The sequence below is a fragment of the Phalacrocorax aristotelis genome, chromosome 5 (assembly GCF_949628215.1).
Source record: "Phalacrocorax aristotelis chromosome 5, bGulAri2.1, whole genome shotgun sequence".
NCBI lineage: Eukaryota > Metazoa > Chordata > Aves > Suliformes > Phalacrocoracidae > Phalacrocorax > Phalacrocorax aristotelis.
The window spans coordinates 7,211,859-7,234,810 of NC_134280.1; the positions used below are offsets into that span (position 1 = coordinate 7,211,859).

The window sequence follows — 22,952 nt, forward strand, 5'->3', positions numbered from 1 at the left end:
GAGGGGTGAAAACCTCTTTGGTTGGGGAGAATCTGCACTATTCCAAATTTCTGCAAAGACTAACAGGTAGGTGGTTCTTTGGAGCTTGAAAAGCAAGCCTGGGTTTTGGTATATTTTGGTTTTCCTTTTAATCTACCAGGGAGAGACAGAGACATCACTAACACTTGGAAATAAACTGTGGGAATTAATAGTGGAAAGAAAACATTCGTGGGAGCGGTGCTGAGAGCCCATGCAACAGCCCAGCCATACGCTCCCTGCCCAGTGCTGTCAGCAAGCACAGCCAAAGGAGATACCTATAGAATAAAAAATAAAATGGGTCAAAACAAAAAGTTTGCGCATACGTATGAGGTACTCTGGAGGTGGTTGTCCAGTTTTGATTGACATTTCCTAGACTGACAGCAATAGTACTTACAGACCAGAGTGCTGGAGGCCTGCTAGAAGGATGATGTTACACTATCGTTTCCCCACTGCTTTCCTCTTTTTTTTCCTTACTGTAGTTTCAGATGAAACATCTGCAGGAGAAATGTCTGTATTTCAAAGATATAAAAAACCCAAACCAAAAATAAAATAAAAATAAAAAAAAAACCAACGAACCCCAAACAATAAAAAAAAGCACAAAGTGGAGCTGTGAGGACTGTATGAGCAGACATTACCTTTTCAGATGGGAACGCTGCTACCCCTGGCAGTAACAGCATTCAGGCAGATGAGGGGGCAGGTAGGTTTAGCGGGATCAGCAGGACTCTGGGTGACAATGTCATCTAATGTTTTGCAAGCCAGTGTGCTAATCCATGTGTTCGCAATGCTGGAACAAGACTTTCGATCAATAAGGCAGCACTATCTGCGCCCCTTCAGATTTGTATGGGCACATGTTTTCCAGTTTAGGCATGGAAAAATCAGTTTATAGAGGTGGGCTGTACACCTGCAGGTATTTTCCATCTGAGCTGGTGCTTCCTGCTCTGAGATCTATTTGCAACGGGGCCAGAAGGACTGCAGGCTCCTTTGGCCCCATGTGCCCAGCCCAAAGTCTGCACAGCACCATGGCCCTAAATGCAGCACCAAACGCCACTGGTGTCCTGTGTGGGGTCTCCCTTTCCAGCTGGCTGACCTGGAAGCACCTTCTTTAGCCCTCTGAATAACTCAGGACCCCGTGGAAATAGTCTTAGCTTACCTGTATTACCACCTTAAGCACATACATTATACTGAAGTAACGTAGGTGCTGTTTCGCTGTGCTGCAGCAGCGCTGCGTCCTTAGGAGCCAAGCTGCCTCCCACGGCTGTGGCACAAGGACGACCTGCAGCTCATGCGCAGCTCTTCCATGGCCTCAGGCTTGTCCTTCTCACAAGAAACTCTCAATGCTTCCATGAAACGGTATTTTGCGTTTTTTATTTTTAACTAAATAACCTCTTTACTCTTCATTTTCTGTAAGGCCACACGTACAGAACAAGATGTGACTTTTTTTGGTTTAAGGCTTTTATTTTATATGGAGAAAAACAGTAGTAAGAAAGTAACAAAATCAATATCGGCCTGAAAAAGCACAGAGCAAGTACCATCCTGGGATCCAAAAAATTCTCCAAACAAAAAGGCCGATAAATTTTTAAGACATGTCTATATTGCGAGATTCTGAGGTGTTTGGGGGCAGTAAATGCCTATGCTGATAAAACCATGTGAAATAGCCTAGTGCAGAGGAACTCACAGCTTAGGTCTGGGTGCAGTGAGGGACATGACTTGGGTGCCAAGCAACGGTGACACCTTGCTGTCTTTTTCTTGGTACAGCTGGAAGCAGTGGGTCTGTACGCAGCCAGCATGCAGGCTGTAGCATCCTCCTGGCTGCAAAGCAGCGCCTGGTCATATAGACATGTCTTTAGGTAGGTAAACATGCTGGCTATATAGAAAAGTGGAAATCCCAGTGTCAAAAGCACAGGCAGCATGTGTACCATTAAAAAAAGTCCACGTAGGCTTTTAGTGAGATGGAACTCTACTTTCTGGAAAACATTCTCCTAGGACTGGACTAAATAACCAGGGTGAAATCTTGGCTCCATTGACCTCAGTGGGACAAAGAGCTCATCCCCAGTGTTGCAGCATCCTCTGACCGTGGCTGAGAATGGGAGGCTGCAGCTGAGCCCCACTTTCTTGCCTGCAATTTGCCTTCTTTCTATGCTACAACCTTCTGCAACTGCATTGCCCCTAATCCCACCCTAACTTGTCTTTTGCCGTTGGTCCGGACTCTATGATTCAACCACAATCATACTCAAGTTGTTGTTGAAGATGATCCTCCCATCCTTTTTGCTGCTGCACTCTGGCTGGCAGAGAGCCTCCTGCAGCTGCTGCCGCAGGCCTGGGGGGGCTGTGCCCAGGAAGTTTTTTGTCCCCGTCAGGAAATCCAACATGCAGGCTCCAACCGGGTCCCCCTCAATAAAGCACTCGGTGATATCCCAGCCCGATGGGTATTCATAAATGTGGTATTCAACACCCAGTCTCTTCAAAATATTCGTGATGCCATTGGAGGTGATGTAGTGGCCGCTGTCAGTGGAAGGCAAGCAGTGTCTGTACTTCTTCCACAAGCTGGCCCATCCACTACTGTCTGCCAGAGTAGGAGGGAAGGTTACTTTTGCAAAGCCAAGGCAGTCAAACACCAGCTAATGCAACTACTGAATGAGTTTGAAATGCTCCCTCGCTGCTGGCCCAGACTACCGGGAGCAGCAGAAGAGCTTTCCCCTTACTTGAGTCAACTTAGAAATGTCCGTGCCTGGAGAGAGGTAAAACTGTGATCTCCATCAGCCCCACTCCACCCCTCCAAATGCTCCTGTTTAAAGGAAATTCTGACAGGTGGTCTCTGGCACTGGATTTCGCCAGCAGGAGGAGCACACATCAGTGCACTGAGCCTGCACATGCATGCTACCTATGAACTGACCGTTTGATGGAACAGTGCAGGTGGTTTTATACATTGAATCTCAATTTTAAGTATACATCACAGAATACATACCTGAGAAGCCAATCCTAGCTAGCAAGGGAAACAGCCTACCCACAAAGCTAAAGGGAGTTTTAATGCCAAATGTGGGGAAGCGTGCTTTATCCACTGCACCACAAGCTGGGGCTCTGTGAATGGCACACTGGAAAGAACACTCTTCTATTTTAATAAGTGCCATGATATTGTAACTGACTCTTTTTCCTCTTGGCAGCTCCTGTTGTCCTGCTGGGGTCTGGGTCATCGCTGTGTGGACAGAAGAGCTCCAAACATGGGTCCTCCCAGACCTCAGGTTGAACCGTGCTCATTTCACCATGAAGAAGGATTGACCCTCATTCATTAATAGCCACATTTGCCCCTAGCCAGTAATTTCACTGCAGGAGGTCTCTGCAAGTTAGAGAGTAATTCATCTACTTCATAAGCAGAGAAGCAAGAGCATGAAGGCTATGCTTATACAGTCCCATCAGACATTGGGGTCCAAGAGGCTAAGCCCAAGTTCGCTTGTTCTCTGTGAAATACTGCGTGTTTTATTTAATTACTCTCTACTAAAATCCTGAGATTAATACTTGTGGTTCTCATACTTTAAAGCAATTCAAAACACCAGCAAAGAAACAAAAAATGAAAGGCCCCTCTTACCTGATAAAATTATGATCAGGAGTTTACCATGATGGTCAAGGCAGCTGTGGAAAAACTTGATAGTGTTGAGAATATCCTCCACACGGTACAACATCTAGAAGTGACAGTTACACACAGCTGTTATTCCTCCTCCACAGCGCAATGGCCCTTCAAAGTCTTAAACCCTTCTCTATAGAGTTGGTTTAAATTACCTTCCAGTTGCTTCCCAGACTGTCCTAACTCAGCACGCATATTTAGGGATGCCCCGCAGGACTGAGCATCACCAGCTCTCCACCAGCACCAACAGCCTGGGGCCAGACCCAGGGACCCTCTGCTCAGCCTCCTCCACCAGCCGGATACTGACCTGCCCATCGCTGCCCTTCAAGCCCAAAGCAGTTTTGTTGTTGGAAAAGATGTGCAGAGGAGAGCCCCCTGGTTTCTGTGGCTGGTCCTTATAACGAGGGGCACTTATCAGATGTGTCTGGGCCTTGTCCAGGCTCAATCTCTTCCAGACACCAAGGAACACTTGGGACAAAGCAGGGCTCATCTCAAAGGCTGCCCTCATGGCTTGTACCTTAGCCCTTGGCCCATCCACCAAACCTTCTAGTTCTGAAATCAGCTCTTATGAAATGAAAGCAAAATGAAATAAAAGCCACTAAAGCGAGAGAATAACAGATTTTTATAAAATATAATTAGTACATACAACATCAGTGTCATCAGTATGACAGACACAGCAGCATCATTTTTGACCCAAAACCTGACACAGGTGTTCGTTCACTAACCTTTCCCTTCAGTGCCATCCAAACTACTCTAATTACGCAAAAAAAAAGCGCTATCTTTTTACAGCATCAAAGCATAATTGTTGTTCCGTGAGTGACATGTGATGGTCTGAGACTCCTTCCTGTTTATTGCCCACCATACATAGTTAAACCAGTACAAAATAGCGACCAAACCTAGGGTGGAGAGGGAATGAGGTTTGGTGTTTGCAGAGCTGCTGCAGAAGCTGTTGCTCATGGGACAACTGTGCTCAGCTCGGCTCCCCCTAACTTGATGCATGCAGCAGAAATGAAGGGAGTAGTTAAAGCTAATTAAAGCAACACTCCATTACCTGGATCATATGGATGAAGTCAAATTTCTTGTGTGCACCTTTGTCTTTCACCTGTTGTTCATAATCCGAGGAAGTGAGCTGGTGCCAAATAAAAGAGACATTTTGCAGGTCTGGAGCTTGATTCACCAACTCTGATTTTAAAAAGTTGAAGGAAAACATGAATTTCACAAAAGGGCAGAAAAACTCATCATTCAAATCAACAGGCCTTGCTATACCAGGCAGTGAGTATAGCCTTACCTTTGTAAGCTGCCACGTGCTGTGGGTTGGGCTCTACAATTTCATTGTCAATAAAGACCCCTGGGTGTGCAGCCTGCAGTATCCTGATCATTTTCAAATCCTGCTCACCTATTCAATAAACAAAAATTCTTTAAAATGTACTTAAATGAGATGAAAGGTTGCCGGTGCACCTGCCGCCTCTGCTGCCAGGAAATCCCCCAAGCAGAACTGAGGCACTTTCTACCTTGTGGCTTGCGTGGTGGCATATAACCCAGTGATAGTCTAACGGCAATATCTTACTGTTCAGGGTAACATGCAGTTACAGATAAGACTAAGAACAAGGAAGAGATGAGCAACAGTGCAGAAACCTGCTAATGACAATACTCTGGGTCACGGGGCAGACAGATCAAAATAGTCGAAGATCAATGCTTTAACAACCAGGAAGCATTAGTTTTCAACCAAAATGCAAAGTTTGAATGGGGGCACGGAGGGAATCAGCACAGTTGTGCAATTTCAGCACGGCACAAGGCAGTCCTTGCCTTTGGCACTGCCCTGGGGAAGTGATGGTTGCTTTGCTGCTGGTGTGACATGGCTTGGAGTCCTGGGGTACATGCAGTACCTTGGGTCTTCCCTCTTTGGGGCCAGCCACATGGTGTCAGCTCTGGATATCTACTAACTAGTCATTATCTTGGAGCTGCAAAGAGAGAGTCACATATTGGCATGTAGGTGCCCTGCAAATTTAGCTATTGGTTTTCCTCTGTTGCTGTCGGAGCTCTGGAGGAGCAAGCGGTAGTCTCTCCTTCTGTCCTAGGAAGGTCTCAGCCTCTTTCAAGACAATGCAGGTCATCCTTGTTTCTTTCAGAAAGGCCACAACACACCAAGCGTACAAAGTCTACCTGGGACTATGGAAATAAAGAGCAGAGGTGACCACCTTAAGAGAACCTTTATGAGGATCTTGCCTGTAGCTGACGGTGGGGCCTAAAAATAGTCCTGCCCTTGAAAATGTCACACACTGAGGGCTTGATATGAGATACTGCATCTTTCCTAGCCTTTCAGCTGATGCACCAACTATGAGAAAAGTTGTCGTCTTTGGCAGGTGTTGCAGTAAATAGAATTCAAGGAGGGAAATATCATCCATGCCAGCACTACAGGGACATTCAAGGAAGGACAAGGCTGTGAAGTTGGAGAAAAAATATCCAAGACCCCTGAGGAATGCAGTGGCAGTGGTGCAGGGCTGGGCACAGGCAGATGGAAAGAGGCTGCAGCTCCGTTCGTTGAAGGTGAGTGCATGGTCCAATGCTGTTTACACTGGTACTTCAAGGCAGATCCCTATGGCAAGCAGCTGAATCACTTCAGACAGTCCTAAATGCCTGTTAGTAGATGCCTTGGGATGGGAACTACCAGCAATTAGAGGTGCTGACGTGGGCTCCCCACAGCCTCAGGGCAGGCAGGAGGCAGAGCAGTGCTGCCTCATGCCCTGGAGCCACCCATAGCTGCAAATGGGTTAACAGTGAATGGGTATCTTTAAAGTTGCTTAGCCTTTTTTTAATCCATCTCTGTAAAATGCCCAAACCCAGTCTTTGTGAGAGCAGGTAATAACACCCTCAATGCAGACATCATCCAGGGGTGTCTGCAAAAAGTGGTAAAAATCCAGTGCTTCAGATCAGGAATTTCTCTGCTCATCTTGCCCTGCCAGCAGCAATCCTTCAGCACTAACCACAGTGAGGCTGAAAGAGGAGTGAAACCCCTCTGCAAACAGCAGCCCACGCTGGCACAACTGGGAGGTTACAGCCGGGGTAGTTAAACCAGCCGTGGGAAAACATGAGCTGAATGAGAAAATGTGATCTGCACCAATCAGCTGGTTTTTAGGATGTGGAGTAGGTCACTAATGCCCATTAATAATTTCATCACCTAAACTAGTCCTGGGGGCTCTGTGAAATCAGAGTCCAAAGGCCAGGGATCAGATATAACCTTTTGCTCAGTGCCATCCCAGCTCACTCTGCCCGGCTGCAGAAAGTTCAGCTCTTACAGCCATGGGCAAGCTGAGGGCGTGCGTGTCTGTGAGGGGCAGCTACCCAGGAAACCCAGGAAATTTTAGGGGTTTTATTTTTCCATTAAAACATTTTCTGAAGAGGAAATAAGAAAAAATGGGGATGGTGCAAAAAGTTCATTTTTCCCTTTGTTTTCCTGGAGTCAGAATTTTCATTTTATATTAGTTAATGAAACTGAAGTGTAATTGAGAACTGAATTATTTCTTCCTGCTTGCTTTCTCATATGCTCTAACATATTCCCAACTGGGGAAAACAATTCAATGCTATTTTTCTCTTACTCAGGAAAACAAGCAAAAGAAGTGAGGAAAAATACTTTCACTTGAAAATACTAACACTTGAAACTCAGCTGAAAACACTTTTTAAAGCAAAAGCAAACTGACAAATCAGACTGACACTTCTTTTGTCTCCTTTTAATTTTCTCCCAGTTTCCCTAGAGGCAAAGTTGGTTGTTTCACCCCTTTTTTTAAAACAGAAGTACATTTAGAACATCTTTAAAGCTATTTTTTTCAAAAGATGGGTTTCCCTCTGGGGGGAAATATCATTCGCAGTTAAACCCTACTTATCACTGGATAAAAACATAGTAGTGACAAAGAAATGTGTCTTGAAAAAGCTGACGAGTCCTCATGCTAATGGATGTGGCCAGCTGGTTTTGCACCACCTGGAGTAGAGCATTGCCCAGCTTTGCCCTCTGGGACCCCTAAAAGCAAAACAAAATGAGAGATCCCTTCAGGTGGGATATTCTAAGACAGGACTTTGGGTGGCACAGACCCTGTGAATGTCTCTAATTCTCTCACTGATGAGGTTTGAAGATGCTCCCGTACCTAACATGGAGTAGGACTCCTTAAGGCTTTGAGACATGTAAAGTCAGGTGAGAGTCATCAAGAGGCAGACACTAAGCTAAAATCATCACACTTTTCTCACTTCTTGGACTGATTTGAGCAGCAGCATTTCATAAGGGAGGTGGCGAAGGCAGGGAGGAAGCATTGCTCTCATCCTGGCTCCACACCCTGTTTTGCCATTCTCTGTTTCAATGAGAAATGCTGTTATTAACGCCTGAGTAGTTATCCCCATTGCTCAAAATTTCAGTATCTCTTTCTGTTACCCATAGGGACCCCCTGTTCCCCAGCATCAGCAGTGCTGCTAAGCTCCTTACCTGTGCCACTTCCAACTCCCAGAACATTTATAGCCGATTTTCCATTGCCGAGACTGAAATGATAGGTACACATTATTTCACTACACTATGTCACATGACTTCACATTTTAATTCCAATATCTTGGATGCCACATCGGCCCGGAAATTTATCTGAGCTTTGCCACATGAATTTGGATCGAAATTTGAGCATCCCTTTTGAGTCCAGCTATAACAAACTGCGCGGCAGGAGCCAGCCCCGTATTAGCAAGCTCATATTTCACAGTAAAGTAGGCACCAGTGTATAGTGTTTCTCTTCCTCTGCCAGCGAGTTTTCTTCAAGCTGTGGCTGGCACCATGCAAAAAGGCCTCAGGGAACCCCAGGGCAAAGGGTTCCCTTCGGGGGTAGTGGGGCTGTGCCTGGCTGGGATGGACACCGCTCCCCAGCCGGGGCTGCAGGGACAAGATGTGCTGGGGGAAACCTCTGCACCCTCAGGAGACAAGTTTGGTTTTCCAATATTGGATAAAAAATACCCAGATTTAAAAAAAAAAACAAACAGGATATCCAGATGACTGGAAATCCTCTCTTTTCAATATTTGTCTTGGTTTGAAATTGGGAGCAAAGATCAAAATCTTAAATAATTTTTACCTTAGAAAAATTACTTCTGAAAAGATCAAAAAAAAAAACAACCCACCCAGCCTTGTGATTCCTAGCAGAATATTTAATAACAGCCCAGCTGAAGGATGAGGAGCCTGGGCTCAAGGTGCCTTGCTGCTCAACATGTTATATGACCTTGGGCATGGACTGTTTCTGAATATAAATAATTTTTTAAATTATTGTTTTATTGCTTATTTTTATATATCTGATCCGAAGAACAAAACTTTGCCTGCCTTGATTTTTTTCTCAATGGAGAATACAGTTTCCATAACATCTAAGAATTACCTAAACTTGAAAGATCTTGCTTGTGGTTTGGATCTAGGCTGCTTTAAAACTTATCTGCAGTCATCCAGGCTTAATATATTACATCAATACTTCACAAAACTGATTATCATTTGGTACTTAAGCAATGCAAATCGACTTAGGACAGAAACAAGGAGGTCTTATGGGATTGAGAAAAACAAGAATTAGTCACTAGAAGAGAGTTAGAGATGTGTTTCTGTTTGGACTGATGTGTGATGAAGGCCCAAAAGCAGGGAGAGAGCACAAGAGAGAGCTTTCTTTTGGAAAAAAAAAAAAAAAAAAACACCAACAAAAAATACTTTAATCCTTGGAAAATCAGCTAATAAAGAGATGGACATGAAAATGAGGTCTTGATTCTTTCCTTAACATAAGCTGAGAGGCAGCACAGTGCATTAGCTGAAATAGCACATATTCTGGAGTCATTAAACAGACTATCCTAACGACCACTATTAAGGAACTTAAAACTGAAAAGCATTAAAAGTTCATTCATGCCACAGAAAATCCTTAAACATTTTTGCTGACCCTTGTATGTAGGTTGCCCTCCCAAGATAACAGATGGCTTTCCCACTTTGGTGGAAGATCTCCTTACCCAGCCATTATGTTGGGCACTTCTTCCTTGTTGAACTCATCCATGCACTGGTGCTCTGTTGAATGATCCAAAAATGACTTAAAGGCTTCAACATACTCCTCGGCTGTGAGACTTCTCATGGAAGGGGTCACATATAACTCTTGAGAAATAAATACAAATTGTGAGTTAGTGGCTTCAAGGCACGTGAAGGATCAAAGTACTTACCTCATGGAAGAAACCCAACCCAACAGAAGCCAGAGGTTCAGGAAGATGGTAGGGAGGACACGTGGCCCAGGAGCCATCCAAGCAGGTGGGTTCATGTGAACATTTTCCAACCTGTTCACACTCAGGGTTTGAAAACTGTTCTTAGATGCCCTTTGACATCAGCATATTTGTTAAGTGCCTCATTACTACAGGTCTCCCTGAGGAAAATATCCCCATAATTTCCTGAAGATGCCTAGATCAATATCGGGTACTTGGTTTGCAGAAATGGAGGTAACTGGAGTGTATTTCTGGAAGACTCAAGGCAAGAAGGTGAAGGGAATCACACAGTAGGTCCAAACCTGGGGGGGCCGTTGCTCTTGCACATGCTGGATGATGTGCCAGCTGTTGGCACACTTGCTATTAAGGGTGATGCCACAGAAAAACTGCTACCTGAAGCTGAAGCACAAATAGTCAACCCTGTGCATCTCATTTCTGACTCTTGCCAGCATGGGACTGCAATGCGTTGCTGGAGAGGTGAATTCCCCACTGGGAACTGCAGCTTGTGGCCAGGGCGACAACTGATGGCAAAAGCACCTGAATGGGCTCATGCTCAAATGTGGGTGGCTGAGAGCAAGATTTCTACCTCTGAACCAACACCCAGGGCTGCTCAAGCGGTTGCAAGCAATTATTGCAAAAACTCATTTTCGTGCTGTTTCATCCTAACGACAGCACTGCTGCCAGGGCACAAGCTCTGGCCAGCTGCTTGGGTCTGAGGAGCAACAATGAGGCTAAGACCTGAGGCTCATGCGAAGATACCATACAGTTGAGTTCTGGTCTGGGGTCTTTCTCAGGCAGAGGGCTGCAGTAGGAAGGCAGTCATAGTGCCAGCCTCAGCATGTGAGATCAGCATTGGAAAGGTAGCATTCAATAGGTGAAAAACCAGCTTTTCCTCATAAACAAAATGAGGATCACAGAATCACAGAATGGTAGGGGTTGGAAGGGCCCTCTGGAGATCATCCCATCCAACCCCCTGCTTGAGCAGGCACACCCAGAGCAGGGGCACAGAGCCGCGTCCAGGCGGGGTGTGAATGTCTCCAGGGAAGGGACCCCACAGCCTCCCTGGGCAGCCTGTGCCACTGCTCTGGCACCCGCACAGGGAAGGGGTTTGTCCTCTTATTCAGGTGGAACTTCCTGTGTTCTGATTTGTGCCCATCGCCCCTTGGCCTGTTGCTGGGCACTAATGAAAAGGGTCTAGTCCCATCATGCTGACACCCACCCTTCAGATATTTATAGGTATTGATGAAATGAAGGACAGGATGAAGGACAGGACTCAGCAGAACATCTTCATCCACATTTTTGCCTTTTGAGGACCTGTTTATCGTCTGGTTTTAGTTGCCACTAGTAAGAAAACTATGTGTGTCTCATACAGGACTGTGCAATCTTGAATGCCTATGCTGTTTCCAAAATCTCATGTCATTGGCAGCTGTGTTTCTGGTAGGTATGCGTGGAAAGCCTATGTCCAGCCCTATCGGAGGTAAAGATATCAACATCTATCCTCAATACTTAGAACTATATCGTAACATAAACCTGAAATGACCCAAACTGCAGTCTGTTTAGCATCCTGTTTCTTCTTTTTTTTTTTTTTTTTAAACAGTTTCTAACTCCTAAAGAATTAAAATATGTTTGTAGTGATAGAACACTGAGTGGGCATTTTACTTTAATCTCTTTTTTAAATTTTTTATTTTCTCCCAAATACCTGAATTATCGTGTGGAGCTGTCAGAATCTCTGCTTCAAAGTTCATGCTGGGGAACCTATTCCTGTAAGGAAAGTATAGCACTTCAGTTATTTGAAGAACCTGTACACTTTTTTGAACCTGCATTGAAAATGCAGAAGAAAAGGAAGGTGCTCCAGGATAAATTTTCCTTGCCGGATAATCAATGTTATTTGTTCTTTTTTACTAGATCAAAGAAAGTTAAAACTTCTTGGTTAGCTGATCCCCCGTAAATATTGGCAACGGACAGGCCACCTGCACCAGTGCTTGTGTGAGATGCGTTGTGGAAGCTTTTCCTCTCTCTGAAGATTTGTCAACCAGTCAATACAGTGGAAGGCATTAGACTAACTCATATTACACACTCTGTGAAACCTTTAGTCATGAATGGAGTAGAAGAAATAGCAGTGAAATAGGAAAAGGCTATAGTGAGCTTCAGCATCTGAAGTGCTGAAAGATCTGCTTGGCCCAATATTTCTGGGACTTTTTTTGCTTTGTACCGTTTTTTAACTTCAGTTTTTCCTCATTGTCAATATTACATTGGATAACTTGTAGAAGGCACAGGACGCAAAGGGCAAAAGCTGAAGAAGTCATTTGACCATAAATGTTTTCATTCAGTCATATGTTTTCATTCTTAATTTAGGGGGTTTTGTGAAGATTTCCAGCAATGAAGTCACATCTTCATTTTCCTTTGACAACGTGCCTCATCTATAAAATATGGATGAGGTGCCACTAGCAAAAGGAAGGAATGAAATTAAATTGGAGCAAGGACCTCAATTCTGCAAAGAAAGTGTTGGGGTGAGGTTATCTATGCAAGGGGAAGAGTCATCTTCTGGGTAATTAAATTTCAATATCGAGATGCACAACAAGAGTTAAGGGGATATTCCTGTATAACCTGAGTTTAGACATGTTGCTGCTCCCAAAATTAGAAAATGCTTCATGACAAGCAGTCTGCAATAGCAGTAAGCAGCCCCCGAGTCCCCTCTGCCAGTGAGAAAACTCCTGTGTGAATAAGAAACAAGCCAGGAGGTGGAAAGGAAAAAAGGGAGTCTTATAGTAGGGCTTTGAGTTACAAATATGTAATGCCTGTGCTAGCAGGTAGCAAGGAAGTGGCCACATGTGCAAATAGCGCACTGCTTTTCTTGATGAAGGCAATAAAAGGCTAAGGGCAACGAGAAGCCTCAGAGATGCTGCAGTGCTGCCAAGTCCTGCAGAACCAGTTGATTTCATCTGAGTTCACCACCAAAGTCACATACCTAGCTCCCAAGAGGTGCATCAAAAGTCTCAGTTCCATCACCTTCACCTCACCCCCCTCCCAGAAAAGACCTCACAGAAGTTCAGCAGTAACAAGCCTGAACTCAGCCTCCTCTGTAAGGCCCACCTTGGCTACAGGCCAGTCCCTCCAACTTCCACTCAACCCTCTGACCTCCTCTATCTCTCCCCCTCTATCTCTCCCTGTCAAAACAGAGGATGAGTTTGTCCTCTCAGCTGGCTGAACCCAGCAAGACAGTTTTCAGAATAAATCTCTCACTAAAATGCCGAGAGGTAGCATGGCTTCCCCTGCGCAGAGAGGAACAGATCTCAGCACCCAGGGACATGAACTCCATTTCTGACAGGTCAAATGTTTCCAGCCATCCCAGGAGACCTGCCAGGTGACCTGGACAGACTGCAGCACAAGTATTCACCAGGACAGATGATGTCAATTTAACTCTTCCACCGACACTTTTGCCATTTCTCCCCAGGCAAGGTTTCTAAGATTGATTAACACTTGTGGTTGGGAAGGTGAAACAGACTTAAATATTGTTGGGAACAAGTGGACTTCCTCTAAAATCTGGCTTAAAATCTAGCCTAGATCTGAAAATTTACTTCAGTACTTCAGGCCTGCGCTGCCCGTCCCAGGACCCCGATACCCACCTGCAGGACCGAAGCAGTGACTGCCAGGGAGTGGGATGCTCGCAGGCACAGCTCATCCTGCTGCAGCTCCCGCTAAGTCAGAGCTTGCCATTAGCAATGTTAAACACCTTCCTCTCTGTGAACTGAGCAGGTGGCATTATGGACTGCAGGTGCAGGGCACAGGGGGAATTCACAGTGTCACTTTAAGTGACACAGCACCGCTAAGTTGAAAAAGTCTTTACATTCAAGACATTTCTAGCAGCACAAATTGCAAGAACACTTTTATAACTCATCATTTCATTACACCTAAACTTAGACTGCTAAGGGGCTAAAAGTCTCCTCACAAAGGCTATCTTAGCCCTCATCCCTCTCCAGACATGGGCTGCTGTCACTCCCACCTTACACACATCCACCTGTGACACAGGGATGGCAGGGGCTGGCTCGACAACCCAGCCGGATGGTTGGGGAAACACGTACTCTCACTCCTTTCCAAAATCCACGTACCTCTTCACCTCCGGGACTGGGTCCATGGCTGCGGTGGGTGCCGTGCTGGGGCACGGCAGCTGGGCACGGGGCTGGGGGTAAGCTGGACACCTGACCCCTACGTTAGCGTGTCCACCTGCCGCCCCGCTCCACGCCAGCCACTCAACCGGCCGTGACGCCTGCGGTGACCCCAGCGTGCAGCCACGGCTCTGCCGGCACCTGTCGGGACAGGCAGCGTCACTGGAGCGGGAAGGGGAAACCTGAGCCCTGCGGGGAAGGAGCGAGGGGCTGGGGAGGGCGATGTGCAAGGCCTGACATCTGCAGAGCTGTCCTCATCCCACGGGAGCTGTGCTGTTTTCAAGGGGAGAAAAAAAACAGCAGAGGGACAGATTGAGACTTCAAAATCTTTAAATCCTGAGTGGAAGTGTCTGAGGGGTGTCAGCCGGCATTGGGCAGATGCAGGGGCCGTTTCCATCTGCTTTTTAGTTTGCTTTGAACCCAGCCTCCCTTCCTGCTCGCTGCCCCAGGTGGGAGGAGATGTTTTCCCGCATCCTTGCCGTGCTGCTGCCTGATGGACGGACATGTTGGCAATGTGCTGGTTGATTCCTGCTTTCTTCGGAGAGAAGAGGGGTTCACCTTCTGCCCAGACACCTGAGCAAGTGATTTTTCCATCTCTGATTCAGGGGGAAATGGGGCATAATGGCAGTAACTGCCAGCAGGCACTGCAGCCCTGTGGGCAGCCTGGCCCCTGCCTTCCCTGCCCTGCAGGAGCCCGCTCTGCTTGCTAAACCACAGGGATTAGACAGCAACGAACCATTTTCAGAGGAGAGCTGTCTGAGCCAGAGGTGGATGGAGGTCGTCCACGACAGGCTGACACAGCTGGAGGTGCAGTGGCTGCTATCACAAATACAGAAAATCCCAGGTGCTCCCTGCACCTGAATTCAGACTTTTCTCCTACCAGTTTCCGCAAGATTGGTGTTCCTTTTGCCTAATATCTAATAACACAAATGTAAATAAGACAGGATTTAGAGGCTTTATATTTGCAGGTGAGGTCTGGTGGTAGAAAGCACAGCAGTAGGATCCTCTCCACTCCCTTTCCCTGAAGGCAATGGGCAGAATAGATTTAGCAGACAACAAATAAAACCTCCTCCCTTCAGAGATACCTCCCCCAAAACACTGCCGGCCCTGCAGGGCTCACCGAGGCAAGGGAACACGTTCTCAGGTGGGGATGCTTCACCATCAAGTGACCTGTCTTGGTTTATACTGGACTTGGTTTCCAAATGGATTTATGTCCACCCCAAGGCAGGTCTGCAGCAGCATGTTAAGCTAGAAATGGCCATACTGCTGCTTTTAACCAAAATACTCAAATCAAAGGTGAGGAAAGACTGGAGCCTCTTTGCCAGCTCTAAACTGCAGATGTGGCTCCTGGTGCTGTTTGACCACACAGGCAGTGGTTTTACATCAGCTACTCCATCCCTAAATATTCCAACCGGAGATGCCAGACACCAGACACCAGCCATGCACCAGCAGTTGGCACCTGGCGTTTCTCAGCCAAGCCCCACACTCTGCAGCTGCAGCTCCCTCATGTCCCCCAGCCACCTCCACCTCGTCCCAGCTAAGCCATGCTGCCCACTCTGGCCTCAACACACCTCCACCCCTCCATGCCACCAGCAGGGATGGACACCCTGCAGGTCCCACCAGAAAGCCATACCTCCCCAGGGCAACAGGAGCTGTAGAGAAACCTCCAGCATCCAGGAGCTGCACAGCACTTGGGAACCTCCTTGTACATCCACTGAGAGCTGAGATCCCGCCCCAGTCCATCCCGTATCCCTCCCCCGGCTCCAGCAGCCCACGCAGGTTCATGTCACAACTGAGCTGGTATTAGCCTACAACAACAGCCTTTGTTCCACCCCAGTGCCAGAAACAACAGTACTTTGTGGATAGCTGCTTGCACCGGCAGGAATTGGCAGCAGGGTGGCTTTGGTGGATGTACCCTCTGCACGCTGTGCTCTCGGTTGTTCAGGCGAGCTCGTGACTAAACCCACGCTAAATTGTGTTTTTTGTACAAACTGGGATTTTTTGATCTCCGAGGTGGGATGACGGCTAAAGCTAGAGCCAGGCTTCAGTGCAAGAAAAACAAAGCAACAGTGTTTTACCCCCACACGTGTGGCTGTGGCTGTGAGTTTAGGCCAGGCCTGATCATGCAGAAATAGGTCATTCACTTTTTGCGGGGCGAGCCTGCCTGGGGCTGGTATCACCCACTGCACCAAGCCCCTTCGCTGCACCAGCTCCATCAGCCCTCCACAACAAGCCTTGGAGCTGCACCTCCAGGCAGGAAAGTCTGAGTATTTGGAAATCAAACTTCAATTAATTTATCTTCTAAATAGTGATCAGCTTCAGGCTGATGAATGTCAGGAAGGTCCTAGGCATTTTTACAGGGTTCTTCATAGTATTACTACTTTATGTTTTGCAAACTGATTAAGGTCCATGTAATGTAACAGATTTTTGTTTTGTGAGCAGAGATCTTTTCTTCTGCAGCACTGTTTCTTTTTTTTTTAATGAAAGTCTTTTCATCAGTTAGGTATTTTCCATTTCCTAGACAAAATTTCTAAGGTATAACCAGCAGTTTCTGTGTTCTCCAAAGTGAAATATTTGGTACAAACATGTCCTTCTGCATTAAGCAAGTTCTGGTGGAGATGAGGATAACCAGAATTTTTGTAGCACCCATTTTCCTGACAGTTAAAGACAAGATTTCTCATTAAAGGAAGAAATTTTGTTTTGCATTAATCCTATTAAATATTTAACTGCTCCTGGGCAGCAGTAGATCTAGGAGTTTGAGCAACAGTATTTGTTTTTATATGTGTTCACAGTTTTTTTTTCCTATAGGAAGAAGAATATGACTTCTGATAAATACTGAAAAAGATTATGCTGGAGAAGCAGAACTCATCCCTCCCCAGGGGCAACAGCACTCACTGCTCCAGCCATGTTTCAATTTAACCTCCCAAAAAAACAAAGCACCTAGGTCTGGAGATCAATTAAATTTTTTTTTTTAACACAGCCCTTCCTGCCTTTTCATTAAAGCCTGGCTACTTTTCATTAAAGCTTGGTGCAGTTCTTCCAGACCTTTTCAAACCACCCTTTTCAAACTATTTTACTAGAGGTCATATCTCACATAGTTGTAATTACAGAGCTAAGGCAAGGGCAGAGGGAGAGGCCAATGTGATCACCTTCAGAAAAGGCTCTTTGATTCAAGGTAAAGACCAGCTTTTGCTTTACAGCCCATAAAGCATTTAAAAAAAAATCTCTGAGAGCAAAACCAGGTAGGGTAAAGTGTGCTTTTTACCCCACAAGAGCTCACGGGTCTTCAGCTGGGAAAATATGCTCAGAATTCAACTTCCCCTGGTTGTAGCTGTGCTGCTGGAAGCACAGCGTTGGCAGGATTAAACACATCTGACCGGTACAGTGGTCAAAAATCAGGGCATTAGCAAACCCCGCTGTATGGAAATGTGGAGGATTGCCAGTGAAGGAAGTTTTTGTCCCCAGATCAAAGTCAGCACTGCAAATGGTAAGGCTGAGACTGGTCCTTATCCCTTGATAAGGGACCCTCACATCACAGAACCACAGAATCACAGAATCACAATATCACAGAATGGTGGGGGTTGGAAGGGACCTCTGGAGATCATCCCATCCAACCCCCCTGCTTGAGCAGGCACACCCAGAGCAGGGGCACAGGGCCGCGTCCAGGCGGGGTGTGAATGTCTCCAGGGAAGGGACCCCACAGCCTCCCTGGGCAGCCTGTGCCCCTGCTCTGGCACCCGCACAGGGAAGAAGGTTTTTCTCATCTTGAGGTGGAACTTCCCGTGTTCCAGCTTGTGCCCGTTGCCCCTTGGCCTGTCATGGGGCACCACTGAAAAGAGCCTAGTCCCGTCCTCCTGACACCCTCCCTTTAGATATTTATAGGTACCGATGAAATCCCCCCTCAGTCTTCTCTTCTCCAGGCTGAACAAACCCAGGTCTCTCAGCTTCTCCTCATATGGGAGATGCTCCAGTCCCCTGAGCATCTTGGCAGCTCTCTGCTGGACTTGCTCAAGCAGTTCCCTGTCCTTGTTAAACTGGGGAGCCCAGAACTGGACATGGTACTCCAAATGTGGTCTCACCTGGGCAGAGCAGAGGGGAAGGATGACCTCCTTCGACCAGCTGGCAACACTCCTTTTAATGCTGGCCACAAGGGCCCGGTGCTGGCTCAGGGTCAGCTTGCTGTCCACCAGCTCATATGCGGCACCGCAGCCCTCACAGGGCTGGGACTGCTGTGGAGTGGACTGTGTCCAGGGGAGCTCAGTGCCTGGGGAGCTTTGCTTTGTGTTAAAGGTTTCTCAGCAGTGCTGGTGTGCTGAAGCGATGCTCCCGTGCTTCAGTGGGGCTCACTAACCAGCCCTTAACTGGGAGCAAGTAAGTCTGCAGGTGCAGGAGTTGCAGTTGGGCAGTTTGGATTAACCGCAGTGTGGTGCAAGGTGATGCAAACTGCTGGCAGACCAGACACCCATGGGTGCTGAGCTCCCACAAAGTCCACAGACTGGTCAGAGAGCAGCTAACAGTAAGCTAGTACTAAAAAGTAGCATTGAATTATTAATATTGCTAATTACATTTCAATTGCACCTGAAATGGAGGATCAGAATTGAAATTCTGCTTCCTTACCTCCTCTCAAAGCAAGGCTGAGCCCAGTCATCTCGGCACACAGGACACTGCTCCACCTCCGGAGGGAAGAGGCCTGAATACCCAGAGCACCAAAGTACCTCAAAGTAGTCACTCTGCCAGGCAAAAATCTGTTACAATATAGGAATACTTCTTTTTATGCTGTTGATGGAAATAAGATGACAACTCACCCTTTTCTGGGTAAACAGAGAAAGCAAATGGTGGGAGAGCGGGTCCAAGTCCAGTGGGGGATGCTCACCTTTCACAGAACTTTTGACTGATCTTCTGTGAATAATTCTGGTTTTTACTGCTCTTAAAAAGGAAATCCTGATCTAAATTAACACTTCTATGTAAGGTGGGTTAATGTTTCCTTTCCATTCATTCTCAAGCCCTGGTATTTATACCAGGCAGCAAACGTACCTGGTGGTCCCCCAGAGCATGACAGCCGGTCCCTTTGGAGCCCAGCAGCCCTCTGCTGCCACAGCAGCTCTGGCCACAAAGTGAGTAAAGGAAGGAAACCACTTTGGAAGCCTGAAAACTTACCGGCAAATATTTATAAAAACATGGAATCTGAAGAAATACATCCAATGGAGCAGCTTTGATTCAGCCAAGCATTTCTGATGCAAGTTTAGCAACATGCCCATCTAGCAATTAGCAGATTGCATTAGCAGGTAGAAGAGAAAATGCCCATATGAAAGGCACTGCAGATTTATTTTACAAAAATCCACTAGATGGTGATGCAAGGATACTTTTCTGCTCTTTCTCTTACACTTGGATCCCCATTTAGTTGTGCTTGAGCTGGCCTTTCCTGCTAACACAGGCTGTTGTTGTCTTTGCTTTTTATTTTTAGGAGCTGACAGAGGTCATTTGGAAACTTATCACTCGCTGACGTTTCATCCTGTATGAAACAGGCCTTAGGCAATGGTTATGAAGTGATTACAGCTTGCCAAATATTATTCTCTGCATCAAGACTCGGCACAAGGAAGGATGAAGGACTTAGCTTTCAGTTTGCGGATTAGTCGTCTTTTATAGGCTGTAGAAAGGAAAAATATATTGAACACAGTGGGGGAAGAAAGGTATTCAGCAAACTGGCAATTTCTGAAAACAGCCATACTTTGGAAGAGTTACTGTGGAAAAAAGCCTGGAGATTTTCCTCAGGCTCAATAGTAAAATCTCTGAGCATTTTTTTTTCTCTCCTCCTTTGAAGTCTGTATTTCTCCTGTGAATAAAAGAGAGAAAATCACAAAGATTCATTTGGCAGAGGTGTAGGCAGGATCAGCCCTGGCATCTAGGGCAGAAGCACTCCATAGGTGTACACCATGAGCACATATGGGCTGCAGGAATCCATGCAATGCATAGCAAATGTTACAGGGGGTAAGGAGTGAGGAGGGCTCCTACTATACATTAATTTTCAGCTCTGATCTCCATTCAGCTTGGGCTTCTGCAGTGAGCACCCACTCTTACTGCTTTTATTTTAAGTTCAGGATATTTAATGCTTTTATTAATCCCAGCTCCTGGAGTCAAGTGAATGCGAAAAAAACTGTCTTAGCATATTTTCAACAGTAAAATTCAAGCTTCTGTAGTATGGTGGGGTACCCAAAATGCACTCCAGGGCTCAAAACATAGAAGATGCTTTGAAAGAATTCCCAAAATGGGTTCATTTAAAAGCAAATTCATAAAAACTTTCAGTGGTTAGTGGGGAGGTAGAGAGGGGGAGGCTGGGTGTCTCAGGCAGGATAACCAGCTCGGATGGGGAGTCGGAGAAAAATGCTTTGGTAAATACCCTGAAAGCAAAATAATCTTACATTATAATGACAAAATCAGAAAACTGGGAGAATCATTCAAGTATTTAAGTGATGACATGACTTTCTTACTCATGATTAAATACGATTAAAGCATAGAGCTAATGCCACCAGTTTATAGCAATCCATGTTATAAAGACTGGGGGGCAGAGGTGGGGGGGACGACTCTTTTGTGTTTTAAATTGTATCTCCAAGAATTGCTAAAAATTGATTTTTAGATTTCATTAAAAATAAAAAGAAGCGCAATTGATTTTCCTAGAAAGAGCGTGGAAGGGCTGCAGGGGCAAGGGCCGAAGGGGCACTGGGATGGCAGCGGTGGCCGTTTCCCTGCCCTCCCTGGCTGTTGGACACTGCAGGGAGCTGCCTTGAGCCCATCCTTCAGGTGCTGCTTGCAGTTCCTGCCCATGGTGTTCCCAACTGCTCGAGCAGGTACTGCAGCCTCCCTGTATTTTTTTTTCTATTTTATTTTTCCCCCTCTGCTTAGTAGTCTCCTCATGGTGACAACAAAATGTCTGTTTTCCAGGAAACTATTTGAGCTTTATGGATTAGCCATGGTAGGCACTTGCAGACCTCCATAAAGCACATTGACACTCTCTCTGGTGTATTACTAACTCGACTGAAAAATTGATCAAAACTGATAGAGTTACAGTGCCTTTACAATCTGCAGTTGTGCTGCTCTGCTTTTACCAAGGCAGCAGAGTCAAACCCGGTGAAAACTCTTGCCTGGAAAATATACCTTCATCGTGCCCTTGGCTTTGCACTGTGGCAAGAGCTGCGCACCCGAAGTGGATGATGTGCAGGATGACGTGCCCTCTGCCCATGGCTGCTGGTCCTCCTGGGGCCAAGCTCCCCCGGCATCTGCAGGTATCCTTGAAATGCAGCAGGGAGTGCCTGCCGGGTCCTGCCCTGCCACAGGGCTCTGACACCACCTGCGACCTGCTCAGCCTGGCACGACCTTGCCCCGATGCGGGCATGGCCTCAGGTGACTCGGGATGCAATCTTGCTGCAGCTGTGCATCATCCCCCATCCCATCTGCTCCAGCAGCAGCTTTTAGGAGAGACTGCTTGAATTGTAGGAAACAAGCTCATTAAATGTGGGCATAGGTTTGCTGGAGAAGATGGGATGCCATGCAGTAGAGGGGCTGCTGGTCCACTGCAAGACCTCAGCAAAGTCTTTTATCTTTTCCCCTCTCCCTCCCAACAGCTCTTCCTTTTGCTTACTGAGATTATCAGTCCCTCAGAGCAGCGTCCATGCTTTGCAAGGTATTTGTATTTTATTTCACCCCAAGAGCTCCTAGTCTTTGGGAAGGCAGCGGGGGTTTGGGTGTGAAGTCTCTCCCCAAGCATCCCCTACTGTCCCAGTCCTACAGAAATGCCTTCTGCTTCTGTTTATGATTTACAGTTTGATTTTTGCTGGGATCCCAAATAAAGACTGAATAGCAAAGCCAATACTTAATTCAAACAGTTTCCAAATGAGGGGTCCGACGGGATACAGAGGATATTAAGATAATTGACAAAGTATCAGAAGTGGATAGCGGAGGAGATAAGGCACTCGCGCTCCTAGACGTGCAACCTGAGCCAAAATGCTCTCCACCACATGTTAAGCTGTGCCCACTCTTGTATAAGGCAGCAATGCAGCAATGCTTGCTATCAAATTCAGTTCAATAAAGCTGGTCAATAAACACACACAGATTCATGCAGTGACATGATACGCATGCAGGGGAAGAAGCGCTGCCATGGCAAGGTATCACACGTACAAGTCTTTGTGCTGCCTTCGAATCACGCATCCCCAACGGGAAAGGACAGTGAGGGAGATGCTCAGCTTTTCAGCTCTTTTGAGTCATGATACAGCTTATAGCCTTCAACAAGGGTATTTAAATATAGCTTTGAAATGACATCAAAATACTACTATCATATGGTTTTATTAGGCTAAAAAAATGCATAGTAATGATGAGTTTCAGCATAAGGAGCAAATAGTCATTTTAAAATTTTATATGTGCATGTGGGTAGATATACAGGATAGTCAAGAAAAAGAATGAGATGACTTTACCACAAGCATCAAGCACAGGCAACCTTCTATCACCTCACAAAATGCTGGAAGTTTCCCAGTTTGTAAGCTGGGTGCCACTGTAACACCTCAACAGTTTGTTTATTTATTTTATCTGAATGTGTACAAAAATAAAGGGATATTCTAGGAGCTCTTTGCACCCCTGCCATTTCCCCCAGCTATGAACAATTTCTGCTGGGCTCCTCACCAAGTCCCGCACCCTGGCCGGATCCATCTGGGCCAACACCCAGTAATGCAGCGCAGAGCAGAGCTGCACTCATGGGATGGCCCTGGCCAATAGAGGGGTGCAGGACCAGCCCCAGCAACTCTTGGAGGCAGTCCCGTCTACCTGCATAGTTAAAAACATGCAGCACAAACTCTGGGCAACACTAAGGTACTTAATATCCTTCCAGACAGCAATGCTGTTTAAGTCATCATTACAGCAACTGT

At 46.3% G+C, this 22,952-nt stretch overlaps 1 protein-coding gene across 1 annotated transcript; it reads right to left on the minus strand.

The window, feature by feature from the left end:
* Positions 1-1,459: 1,459 nt before the first annotated feature.
* Positions 1,460-9,778, minus strand: LOC142057069 (carnosine N-methyltransferase 2). The gene is made up of 6 exons (XM_075092547.1): positions 9,635-9,778; positions 8,109-8,161; positions 4,926-5,033; positions 4,689-4,819; positions 3,602-3,695; positions 1,460-2,581 (listed from the first exon to the last, which is right to left on the minus strand). The coding sequence occupies exons 1-6, from the start codon at positions 9,751-9,753 to the stop codon at positions 2,226-2,228; spliced, it is 861 nt and encodes a 286-aa protein (XP_074948648.1). The 5' UTR covers positions 9,754-9,778; the 3' UTR covers positions 1,460-2,225.
* Positions 9,779-22,952: the final 13,174 nt, after the last annotated feature.

Bases quoted from the DNA above. Each gene is read 5' to 3' on its own strand.
- LOC142057069 (XM_075092547.1), bottom strand. From the start codon at position 9,753: ATGAGAAGTCTCACAGCCGAGGAGTATGTTGAAGCCTTTAAGTCATTT. The intron at 8,162-9,634 runs GTAAGGAGATCT...CTATCATTTCAG, and splicing joins GTGCCCAACATAATGGCTGG to TCTCGGCAATGGAAAATCGG. The intron at 3,696-4,688 runs GTAATGGAGTGT...TGTCACTTCTAG, and splicing joins ACTTCATCCATATGATCCAG to ATGTTGTACCGTGTGGAGGA.